The sequence below is a fragment of the Salvelinus namaycush genome, chromosome 31, assembly GCF_016432855.1.
Source record: "Salvelinus namaycush isolate Seneca chromosome 31, SaNama_1.0, whole genome shotgun sequence".
Taxonomy (NCBI): Eukaryota; Metazoa; Chordata; class Actinopteri; order Salmoniformes; family Salmonidae; genus Salvelinus; species Salvelinus namaycush.
The window spans coordinates 41,017,452-41,030,053 of record NC_052337.1 but is presented as its reverse complement, the minus strand read 5'-3'; the positions used below and the strand labels follow the sequence as shown (position 1 = coordinate 41,030,053).

Sequence of the window (12,602 nt, the reverse complement as noted above, 5' to 3'; positions counted from 1 at the left end):
AGGCATATTGAGCAGGGCTGGAGGCTCTACTGTGAAATAAGACAAAAATTACTAACCAAAACAGCAATAGACAAGGCATATTGACATTAGGGAGAGGCATGTGTAGCCGAGTGATCATAGGGTCCAGTGAGTAGCTAGGCGAGCTGGACGCACGGCGATTCACACAGTTAGCAGGCCGGGGCTAGCAGCAGGCTAGCAGATGAGCCTCAGGGGGACGTCTCAACGGAAGAGTCTGTTGAAACCCCCTCGGATGGTTTTGTCTGCAGACCAGTCGTGATGGATCGGCGGGGCTCCGTGTCGGCAGCAAAGGGTCCAGGCCAATTGGCAGAAGAGGTATTGAAGCCCAGGAATTATCTGATGGAATTCTTCGGCTTAGCCGGGAGAAGGGCCTAGCTCCAGGCTAGCTCCAGGCTAACTGATGCTTGCTTCAGGACAGAGACGTTAGACAGGAGTAGCCCCTCGGATAGCAGCTAGCTAGCTGTGATGATCCGGAGTAAAGGTTCAGAGCTTGCGGTAAGAATCTGGAGATGTGGTAGAAACTGAAATCAAATCATTTTAAAAACCTGTTTGAAAAACTACAAGTATACTGAAACTATTATCTTTGACTCCAAAACAAACTAAAATTAAATAAAAACCATTGTGAATTATGTTCAGTTTAAGTTTTCTTTATCTACATTTTGGTCAAAATTCTAATGGGGTTTTCAAGCTTTTTTTCTAATGGGGTTTTCAAGCTTCTGAATTTGGCAGGTCACATTGAGATTGGACGCGTTTGAGTCGTAAGGCTAAAGCAACCGACTGTAGACTAAAGTTGAGGTCGGGGGAGGTGCGGCAGTCGAAAGTCAGGCACTATGTGGGTTTCCAGCAGCAAGGCTCAGAACAACATGGCAGTGTTGCTATTGTTTATAATAAACGTTTTTCTGTCTCTCTATGTCTCCAACCCCCATATCATACACTCAAAAGCTGAAATAATATGGTTGTACGTTGTACAATCAATTAGTGAGAAGGAGATCTAAGGATTTGAATGGTATAAGCAACATGATACTTCCATATAGCTAGGGCCAGGCATTTTGCTGACCGTTATTCTTATCAGCAACCTGTGCTTTAGCCTAATGCACCAAATGATTAGCCTATCTTAAGGACATTATCAACATAAATATTTAACTTATTCATTGTCTGTTATCAACATTATATGAAAATGATAGGCTATATTTTCTTAGATAAAATGCCTATTTCGGAACAAAGTAGCCATTTTCATTCGCTATTAAAAAAAAACGTAAACACTGAAGATATGGCTTTTGCAAGTGCCAACATCCCTCTCGAAAAAGTTGACAATCACAAAATGAGCGCATTCATTAAGACGCATGTAAAGAACGGAGGCGCAGGCAGAAAGCATCTTCATAACAACGACAAGACAAAGTTTCTTCATATTTTGTAGGAGAGCTGGGTGAAGACGTTAAAGTTGTTCTTGTTGATGCAGTGTTTTTACAGGCAGTGAAGCATGTCTCTCCAAATACTGCGATCTTAAAAGGGTTGGAGAAGATGTTGGGTCGTTATTTCTATAGTGAATGAAAATAGGCTAGCCATTTTCTGATTTAAAAATGCCTATCATGCCCACATGTTAAGAGCAGACAACGAATGTGAAATATTTTGTTAATTGACGGTATCTTATGTAAGGATGAGACTGTTTCGCTATATCCTCCACAACCTAAAACAGCGTAATGTGTTTTTCTTATTATTTTTATTTAGATGGCTGTCTATCCTGTCTTTCTGTTTATAATCTAATGCTAAATTGCAGGTTTTGAATATATTGTTGTCTGCAAAGAGTGTCCCAGCAGGGTATTGGCACACTGTTTTTTCAAGCGATATTGTGATTTTTCTGGTGGGATTCATAGTCTCTCCCATTTAACTGTCCTAATTGCCTCATTTTTATAACCACCGATGATCAGGGATTGAGTCTGTTGGAGAGGATCAGATTGAGCAAAGAGAGGTGTAGAATCACTGATCTACAAATAGTAGTCCCTGCCAAATAATAGGCGTTGTGGACTCGCACACAACCAGACCTTGAATAATTGATTGGAGACAGCTTGTGTCAATTAAACAGCATTTCCTAATTCTGGAAATACCGGTCAAAAAATTCAAGAAATAAAATTAAACGAAACTTCTTGTCCTACACAGCCTATCAGAAGGCAAGGTGGAGCTATTACCATATTGCTTACATCTGTTGAATTATCTCTGGATCTCCAAGTGCATGAGGCTTAGGGGTCCATTTTGGAAGACCTTTGATCACATGATTTGTTTGTAAAGTTCATGCAGTCGGAACATGTTTATCCCCATAATGCAACACACTTTGAAAGGCCGTGACCATCGACTTGACAAAGGTGATCAGCTCGAACGCGCCCATTGACTTGAAATAATTTAAAGGTAGACAGAAAGATGAAGCGAGCAGTACAGCAGATATTGGGCGCGTTCGAGCGGATACATTTTGTCTAGTCGGTGACCACCTTTCAAAGTGTGTTGCATTATGGGAAACAAATGTCCAACTTGCGCCGACATGTTGAATTTTTGATGAAGTTGGCTTCAAGTCGCTGCAGTTGCTTCTCACCAACTGCACCATGCACCCAAACGCCTGGGTAGTGAGAGGCACTATTTGTCAACCATTAGGTGTCTGTCTTTGGTTGACCCATGCGAACGTGACCGAATACGTGAATGAAACAGGAACCAACTTAGCCACTATTTTAAAGCTACAGGCAGAACAGAGGCTACACATTAAAGTGATATTTGAGACCTCTCTGACCAATTAATTAATGTTTTTAGTTTGAGTGTGTGATATGGGAGTAGAGAAAAGTTTTCAACATGTATAAAGAAACTTTTATTAACAATAGCAGCTATGTTGACACTGCCATGTTGATCTGAGCCTTGCTATTAGAAAACGTCGACAGCACGTGTCAAACTCATTCCACGGAGTGCCAATTGTCTGCAGCATTTCTCTCTTCCTTTGTACATGATTGATGAATTCAGGTCACTAATTAGTAAGGAACTCCCTTCAACTGGTTGTCTAGGTCTTAATTGAAAGGAAATACCAAACACCAGCAGACAGTAGGCCCTCCATGGAATGAGTTTGACACCCCTGCACTACAGTGTCTGACTTCAAGCTGTCGCATATGCACCTCCCCTGACTTCACTCATCGACCTTCGTCTACAGTGAGGCTTCGTTAGCCATACTACTCAAACACACCCAATGAGATGAGCGTAATGCAAGACTTTGCTCTCACACAGTCACACAGAGTATCTGTGCACGGGTGCGCTTCAAGCTGCTATAACGTGGTAGCTACGGGACCAAAAGATCAGAGAAGTTTAGCCTCGCACTGTTGCGGAAATTGACCCACTCCTACTGTTTACTTTATACATCTATATCATCTCACTGAGTCGACCTTTAAACCTAACTTAACCTATGCTCTGACTCATCAGCTTATACATTACTGCCCCACAGTGGCAAGAAGGGATATCCCCAAAAACACAACTATACAACACATAAATGGCTCCTAGCCTCCAGGCATTGGCTACTTTCTGTCCCTAACACTAAAACTAAAACTGAAACTAAATAATATGAAAACTAATTTTTTTTTAATTTAAACTTAAATGAAATAAGTAAATCAGATCTGAAAACTGAAACTTTTTATTTCATGTTTGTATATATACAGTACCAGTCAAAAGTTTGGACACACCTACTCATTGCAGGGTTTTTCTTTATTTGGACTATTTCCTACATTAATAATAGTGAAGATATCAACACTATGAAATAACATGTATGGAATCATTTAGTAACCAAAAAAGTGTTAAACAAATCAAAATATATTTTATATTTGAGATTCTTCAAAGTAGCCACGCTTTGCCTTGATTACAGCTTTGCACACTCTTGGCATTCTCTCAACCATGTTCATGAGGTAGTAACCTGGAATGCATTTCAATTAACAGGTGTGCCTTGTTAAAAGTACATTTTTGGAATGTCTTTCCTTAATGCGTTTGAGCCAATCAATTGTGCTGTGACAAGGTAGGGTTAGTAAAAACCTTTAAGCGCTATGAAGAAACTGGCTCTCACGAGAACCACCACAGGAAAGGAAGACCCAGAGCTATCTCTGCTGCAGAGGATAAGTTCATTAGACTTACCAGCCTCAGAAATTGCAGCCCAAATAAATGCTTCACAGAGTTCAAGTAACAGACACACCTCAACATCAACTGTTCAGAGGAGACTGTGTGAATTAGGCCTTCATGGTTGAATTGCTGCAAAGAAACCACTACTAAAGGACACCAATAATAAGAAGAGACTTGCTTGGGTCAGTCAAGAAACACAATCAATGGACATTAGACCTGTGGAAATCTGTCCTTTGGTCTGATGAGTCAAAATGTGTGTTTTTTGGTTCCAACCGCAGTGTATTTGTTAGACGCAGAGTAGGTGAACGTATGATCTCTGCATGTGTGGTTCCCACCATGTAGCGTGGAGGAGGAAATGTGATGGTGTGGGGGTGCTTTGCTGGTGACACCATCAGTGATATATTTAGAATTCAAGGCACTCTTAACCAGCATGGCTACCACAGCATTCTGCAGTGATACGCCATCCCATCTGGTTTGCGCTTAGTGGGACTATCATTTGTTTTTCAACAGAACAATGACCCAACACACCTCCAGGCTGTGTAAGGCTATTTGACCAAGGAGAGTGATGGAGTGTTGCATCAGATAATCTGGCCTCCACAATCACCCAACCTCTACCCAATTGAGATGGTTTGGGATAAGTTGGACCACAGAGTGAAGGAAAAGCAGCCAACATCTGCTCATCATATGTGGGAACTCCTTCAAGACTGTTGGAAAAGCATTCCAGGTGAAGCTGGTTGAGAGAATGCCAAAAGTGTGCAAAGCTGTCATCAAGGCAAAGGGTGGCTTTTTTTGGTTACTACATGATTCCATATGTGTTATTTAATAGTTTTGATGTCTTCACTATTATTCTACAATGTAGAAAATAGTAAAAATAAAGAAAAACCCTGCAATGAGTAGGTGTGTCCAAACTTTTGACTGGTACTGTATATAAAAAAAATATATATATATAAAAACACAAAACTATAATAACCTTGCACAGTAGACATGTACTCTCCGTGCTTGGTGGTTGTGTTGTTATTTGCATGTATTGTATTTAATGTGCTATATGTGTGGGATTTAAGGATGTGTGTCTCACTTGGCCAGAGTCTGTGCATTGGTACTGTAGGTACCAATTCTTCCTGCAGGTAAAGCAAGATGTACTACAAGGCAGAATTCCCTGTCCCCTTGATATCAGCGCACAGCTGGCAGCTCTGGCCATACAGTGTGAGTACCCACAAAGAGAGAGAGAGAGAAGTAGAGAGAGTAAATTGTGAATGAAAAGAGATTCAATAATTGTATTACAGTTGATGTTGGAAGTTTACATACACTTAGGTTCAAGTCATTAAAACTTGTTTTTCAACCACTCCACAATTTTCTTGTTAACAAACTATAGTTTGGCAAGTTGGTTAGGACATCTACTTTCTGCATGACACAAGTCATTTTTCCAACAATTGTTTACAGACAGATTATTTCACTTATAATTCACTGTATCACAATTCCAGTGGGTCAGAAGTTTACATACACTAAGTTGACTGTGCCTTTAAACAGCTTGGAAAATTCCAGAAAATTATGTCATGGCTTTAGAAGCTTCTGATAAGCTAATTGACAACATTTGAGTCAATTGGAGGTGTACCTGTGGATGCATTTCAAGGCCTACCTTCAAACTCAGTGCCTCTTTGCTTGACATCATGGGAAAATCAAAAGAAATCAGCCAAGACCTCAGAAAACAAATTGTAGACCTCCACAAGCCTGGTTCATCCGTGGGAGCAATTTCCAAATGACTGAAGGTACCAAGTTCATCTGTACAAACAACAGTACGCAAGTATAAACACCATGGGACCACACAGCCATCATACCACTCAGGAAGGAGACACGCTCTGTCTCCTAGAGATGAACATACTTTGGTGCAAATCAATCCTAGAACAACAGCAAAAGACCTTCTGAAAATGCTGGAGAAAGCAGGTACAAAAGTATCTATATCCACAGTAAAACGAGTCCTACATCAACATAAACTGAAAGGCCGCTCAGCAAAAAAAAAAGCCAGACTACGGTTTGCAACTGCACATGGGGACAAAGATCGTACTTTTTAGAGAAATGTCCTCTTGTCTGATGAAACAAAAATAAAACTGTTTGGCCATAATGACCATTGTTATGTTTGGAGGAAAAAGGGGATGCTTGCAAGCCGAAGAACACCATCCCAACCGTGAAGCACGGGGGTGGCAGCATCATCTTGTGGGGGTGCTTTGCTGCAGGAGGGACTGGTGCACCTCACAAAATAGATGGCATCATGAGGATGGAAAATTATTTGGATATATTGAGGCAACATCTCAAGACATCAGTCATGAAGTTAAAGCTTGGTTGCAAATGGGTCTTCCAAATGGACAATGACCCCAAGCATAGTTCCAAAGTTGTGGCAAAATGGGTTAAGGACAACAAAGTCAAGGTATTGGAGTGGCAATCACAAAACCCTGACCTCAATCTTGTAGAAAACTTGTGGGCAGAACTGAAAAAGCGTGTGCGAGCAAGGAGGCCGACAAACCTGACTCAGTTACACCAGCTCTGTCAGGAGGAATGGTCTAAAATTCACCCAACTTATTGAGGGAAGCTTGTGGAAGGCGGCAACCCGAAACGTTTGACCCAAGTTCAACAATTTAAAGGCAGTGCTACCAAATATTAATTGAGCGTATGTAAACTTCTGGTCCACTGGGAATGTGATGAAATAAAAGCTGAAATAAATCATTCTCTCTAATATTATTCTGACATTTCACATTCTTAAAATAAAGTGGTGATCCTAAATGACCTAAGACAGGCTATTTTTCCTAGGACCAAATGTCAGGAATTGTGAAAAACTGAGTTTAAATGTATTTGGCTAAGGTGTATGTGAACTTCAACTGTATGTGATGTCACTGTTCATAGTATTATATGATCTCTCACACATTCAAAATGTGTGTGTTTGGGTACGCTCATATGTCTTTCACTCTTTCTCTCCAGCTGAACTTGGCGACTACGACCCGTACAAACATGCGTCAGGCTACGTGTCAGAGTACCGTTTCGTCCCGGACCAGAAAGAGGAACTGGAAGATGCCATCGAGACGATTCACAAAACCGTAACGTAAGGAAGCCCTCTCCTCTCATCTCATCTTCCTCTCCTATCTCCTCATTTCTCCTTTCCTCCTCCTCTCCTCCTTCTCCCCTATCTCCCCCTCACTCCTCTTGACAGCCAGCCCAATCCCTAATCCCAGTCTGATCCCCTCATAACAGATTATACACTATGCGTGTGAAAGGGTCCCCTCTCTCTCCACTGTTCTTTGCGTCAGATATGTTTGTTACTGTGACTGTACTGTTACAGTGGCTGGGTTATGTAGTCCGTTTCTGTTGGTGTATTATTTCTGTCTCATAAGGGATTGGACTATCTACTGTATCTGATCTAATCATTTCTCAGAAAGCATTTAGAACTCGCTGAGATATAACTGAGACTACTTTATCTGTAACTGTTTGCTAGTACTGGCACTGTAATACTAAACCCCAGTTGAGTCCTTCATTTATCTGTTCTGAAGCGTTTTGTTGGCTCTCAAAACAAGACTGTTGACATAGACATACTGTTATCTATGTTTATATATACAGTGCCTTCGGAAAGTATTCAGACCCCTTCACATTTTGTTTAGTTATAGCCTTATTCTAAAATGTTTTCAATTGAAAAAAAGTAATCATCAATCTATACACAATACCCGATAATGACGATGCTAAAACAGGTTTTTAGAAATACCTTATTTACAGTTGAAGTCGGAAGTTTACATACACCTTAGCCAAATACATTTACACTCAGTTTTTCACAATTCCTGACATTTAATCCCAATTCCTGACATTTAATTCTATTGATTGGACATGATTTGGAAAGGCACACACCTGTCTATATAAGCTCCCACAGTTGACAGTGCATGTTAGAGCAACAACCAAGCCATGAGGTCGAAGGAATTGTCTGTAGAGCTCCGAGACAGGATTGTGTCGAGGCACAGATCTGGGGAAGGGTACCAAAAAATGTCTGCAGCATTGAAGGTCCCCAAGAACACAGTGGCCTTCATCATTTTAAAGTGGAATATGTCTGCAACCACCAAGACTCTTCCTAAAGCTGGCCGCCTGGCCAAAATGAGCAATCAGGGGAGAAGGGCCTTGGTCAGGAATGTGACTAAGAAACCAATGGTCACTGACAGAGCTCCAGAGTTCCTCTGTGGAGATGGGAGAACCTTCCAGATGGACAACCATCTCTGCAGCACACCACCAATCAGGCCTTTATATTAGAGTGGCCTGACGGACGCCACTCCTTAATAAAAGGCACGTCACAGCCCTTCTTGGAGTTTGCCAAAAGATACCTAAAGACTCTCAGACCATGAGAAACAAGATTCTGTGGTCTGATGAAACCAAGATTGAACTCTCTGGCCTGAATGACAAGTGTCACATCTGGAGGAAAACTGGTATCATCCCTACAGTGAAGCATGGTGGTGGCAGCATCATGCTGTGAGGTTGTTTTTCAGCTGCAGGGACTGGGAGACTAGTCAGGATCGAGGGAAAGATGAACGGAGCAAAGTACAGAGAGATCCTTGATGAAAACCTGCTCTAGAGTGCTAAGGACATCAGACAGGGGCAAAGGTTCACCTTCCAACAGGACAACGACCCTAAGCACACAGACAAGACAATGCAGGAGTCGCTTCGGGGCAAGTCTCTGAATGTCCTAGATTGTCCCAGCCAGAGCCCGGACTTGAAACCGATCTAACATCTCTGGAGAGACCTGAAAATAGCTGTGCAACCTGACAGAGCTTGAGAGGATCTGCAGAGAAGAATGGGAGAAACCTCAAATACAGGTGTAACAAGCTTGTAGCCTCATACCCAAGAAGACTCAAGGCTATAATCGCTGCCAAAGGTGCTTAAACAAAGTACTGAGTAAAGGGACTGAATACTTATGTAATTGTCATATTTAATAAATGTTTTTGCTTTGTCATAATGGGGGTATTGTGTGTAGATTAATGAGGGGGAAAAACAATTAAATACATTTTAGGTTAAGGCTGTAACGTAACAAAATGTGGAAAAAGTCAAGGGGTCTGAATACTTTCCGAATGGACTGTATTACCATTTATTTGCTGTGGGACACGAGACAGGTACCATCAGGGAATTCCACCGCTTCTCTTCCACTATCGCTCAACAGGGTTGACGAATTTAATCTTAAATCCCCTTGTGACCGCAGGAATGGAAGCTTGTGTGCAACTACTTTTTTTTGTCATAATTTTTTAAAAGTTTATTTAGTAAATATTTTCATAACTCTATTTTCTTAACTGCATTGTTAGTTAAGGGCTTGTAAGTAAGCATTTCACGGTATTCGGCGCATGTGACAAACACGATTTGATTTGAACAGGGAGGGGCAACCCTGTCTATCTGTAACAGTGTGATGTGTGATGCTCGACTCGCACAGTTTTTCACTACAAAGCACCAGAGAATGGCTAAAAAGAGTATAACCTGCTTTTACACTATGATTTTACTGTTAGATATTCAATGTTTCTTTTGAAAAAACTCTCATTTTAATATGGTGAAACTATTCCTTTTTAAATGTTTTTTTCAAAAGAAACAGTTCACGTAACAGTAAAATCATAGTGTAAAAGCAGGTTATGCTCTTTTTAGCCGTTCTCTGGTTGACCTTAAAATGAGGAAGTTTTTTTGTAACTAAAAGAAATCGCTAATCAAATTAAATCAAATAATAATCCACAGAAATGACTTTGTCAAAGCAACAAAATAACTTTACAATGATGGTGAAAAGTTGGAGGAATGTGGGGGTTAAGTGGGTTTAAATCTTCCCAGAAGTCACAGAGGGACATGCCAAAAGGCAGAAATCTGATTTATAGAATTTTACATGTGGTCTATATTAAAGGGCACTTCATTTAATAAAGCAGGATTTTAAAATTCAATATTGGTGCACAATTTCTACTTAAAATATCAGAGGTAGTGAAAATGGCCTAATTTCGTGGAACTACCCTGTGTGTGTGTGTGTGTGTGTGTGTGTGTGTGTGTGTGTGTGTGTGTGTGTGTGTGTGTGTGTGTGTGTGTGTGTGTTTCACTACCTCTCCTCCTGTATCATCGAGAGCATCCTGACGGGTTGCATCACTGCCTGGTATGGAAACTGCTCGGCCACCGACCTCAAGGCACTACAGAGGGTAGTGCGTATGACCCAGTACATCACCGGGTCCAAGCTTCTTGCCATCCAGGACCTCTATACCAGGCAGTGTCAGAGGAAGGCCCTAAAAATTGTCAAAGACTCCAGCCACCCTAGTCATAGACTGTTCTCTCTGCTACCGCATGGCAAGCGGTACCAAGTCTAGGTCCAAGAGGCTTCTAAACAGCTTCTACCCCCAAGCCATAAGACTCCTGAACATCTAATCAAATGGCTACCCAGACTATTTGCATTGCCCCCCCCCTCTACGCTGCTACTCTCTGTTATGATCTATGCATAGTCACTTTAATAACTCTACCTACATGTACATATTACCTCAACTAACTGGTGCCCCCGCACATTGACTCTGTACCGGTACCCCCTGTATATAGCCTCGCTATTGTTATTTTAATGCTGCTCTTTAATTATTTGTTACTTTTTTTTCAATTAAAAAAAAAAACTGCATTGTTGGTTAAGGGCTTGTAAGTAAGCATTTCACTGTAAGGTCTACACCTGTTGTATTTGGCGCATGTGACAAATACAATTTGATTTGAAGGGTAAAGGGATGACAGACTGTGACAGAGAAGAAAAAACCAGAGGCCTGGTGATAAGAGCTAGAGAGACCCCCCCCCCCATTAGTATTAAATCAGATTGCACAGTGCTGCCAGGACCCCAACCCTATTGGGAGGGTTATGGATTACAGTTGTGATGACTGGTCTGCCCTCACAAGCACGCTCCTCATTGTGAGAGAGCAGGCAATACTGTGAATTACATGGTAATATAAATCAGACAGACAGACACATGCATACAGACAGACACATAAATACAGACAGACAGCTCTGTTTTGATCCTTAACAGATTTCATTGAAAAGAGAGAAATATATTTTGATCATCACATATTAAAATGTAATGATACGAGTCAGGTCAGTTCTGTGAAGCCATCTTTCTAGAAGGAAATGATATAGAATGGAGAATAAACCCATTTGTCCAGAGGAATTTGACCACAGCACACCAAAGTTATCCATCCATCCATTCTCTGTTGTTGTTTGTGTATTCCAAACAGTGGCATGGTCCATGGTATTGTGACAGTGAACTGAGTGAAGTGATTATGGGGTTTAATCTCAGTGTGAAACATGAGAAACAGCCAGCTCCTCTTCACTAATGTCCACTACATTACACCAACACAATCTCCCCATGCAGCCCCCGGCAGCCTGACACGCATCCACACACACACACACACACATACATGTGCACGCACACACTCAGACACAAATATTAACGATCCAGACCCACCATACCCTCTGCAACCAAGTCTGTTCCTCTGTCTCTCTGTGGATGACAACATTCTCCTCGCAGTCAGACAGTTTATTATTCTAGAATAGAAACCTATCGGGTTGGTCTTCTAAAATTGAGACCGTAATATCATATACCATCTATGTATTACAGTACCTCTTCAGTGTCAACCCCATAAGTCCTGAAGGGTGTTAGTTAATGATCATACATCCTCTTAATGCTGCTGAAAAGACAACCGTATGCACAGTAAGAAGTAAAAAGGGTTCAGGCAGCTATCAATGATTGAGAGACTCTGAGCATCATTGGGCTCTTAGCTCCTCTAGCAGCTCTCTCTCTCTCTCTCTCCGTCTGTCTATCTGTCTGTCTGCTGCTGTGACTGACTGTAATACTGGAGGGAGTCTCAGCTCTCTGGCCTGCTGATGAGGTTCAGGCCTCGGTCGTTATTTACGCTTTGAGCTAAGTGTCCCATGGAGAGAGGACAGCGGAGCAGGCTGGGCTAATTGGAGATCAGCCGCTAGAGGGTTTATCTATGCATCCTCCTTTCCTCCCACTGCTATCTGACTGACTGACTGGTCAGAGAAAGCCTGGGGTAGGTGGACAAAATAGAGGTAGAGGGGAGGCAGAGAGAGGAAGAGAGAGAGAGAAAAGAGGTGGGAGACGATGCAGATAGACATAGAGAGAGGTTGTGAGAACAGAGGAGTTGCAGGGGGGAGGAAGAGAGAGAAATGTATAGACAGAGGGAGTGGCACTCGGGAAGAGAGACAGACAGTGGGAGAGAGAGGGACATAGAGACACTGAAATATGAAAACAAGGAGGGACAGAGGTGAAGCAGAGGGATGAAAAGGGAGACAGAAGGAGCAGGAGAAAGGGCAGAGAGTTATATGCAGAGAGACAGAAATAGAGAGTGAGTGATATGAGAGCCGAGTGGGGATAGAGAGGAGGCAGAAGGCGGAAGAGAGAGACAAAGGGAGCTGGACTCAGA

General features: G+C 41.8%; 1 protein-coding gene across 5 annotated transcripts in view; it reads left to right on the top strand.

Moving 5' to 3' along the window:
* LOC120025660 (band 4.1-like protein 4) overlaps positions 1-12,602 on the top strand; it is an 81,843-nt gene that overhangs the window by 48,606 nt on the left and 20,635 nt on the right. For all 5 annotated transcript variants that reach the window (XM_038970209.1, XM_038970208.1, XM_038970207.1 and 2 more), the window contains exons 6-7: positions 5,258-5,355; positions 7,123-7,243. In XM_038970209.1, coding sequence (XP_038826137.1) covers positions 5,258-5,355; positions 7,123-7,243 — 219 coding nt within the window. The remainder of the gene's footprint in view (positions 1-5,257; positions 5,356-7,122; positions 7,244-12,602) is intronic.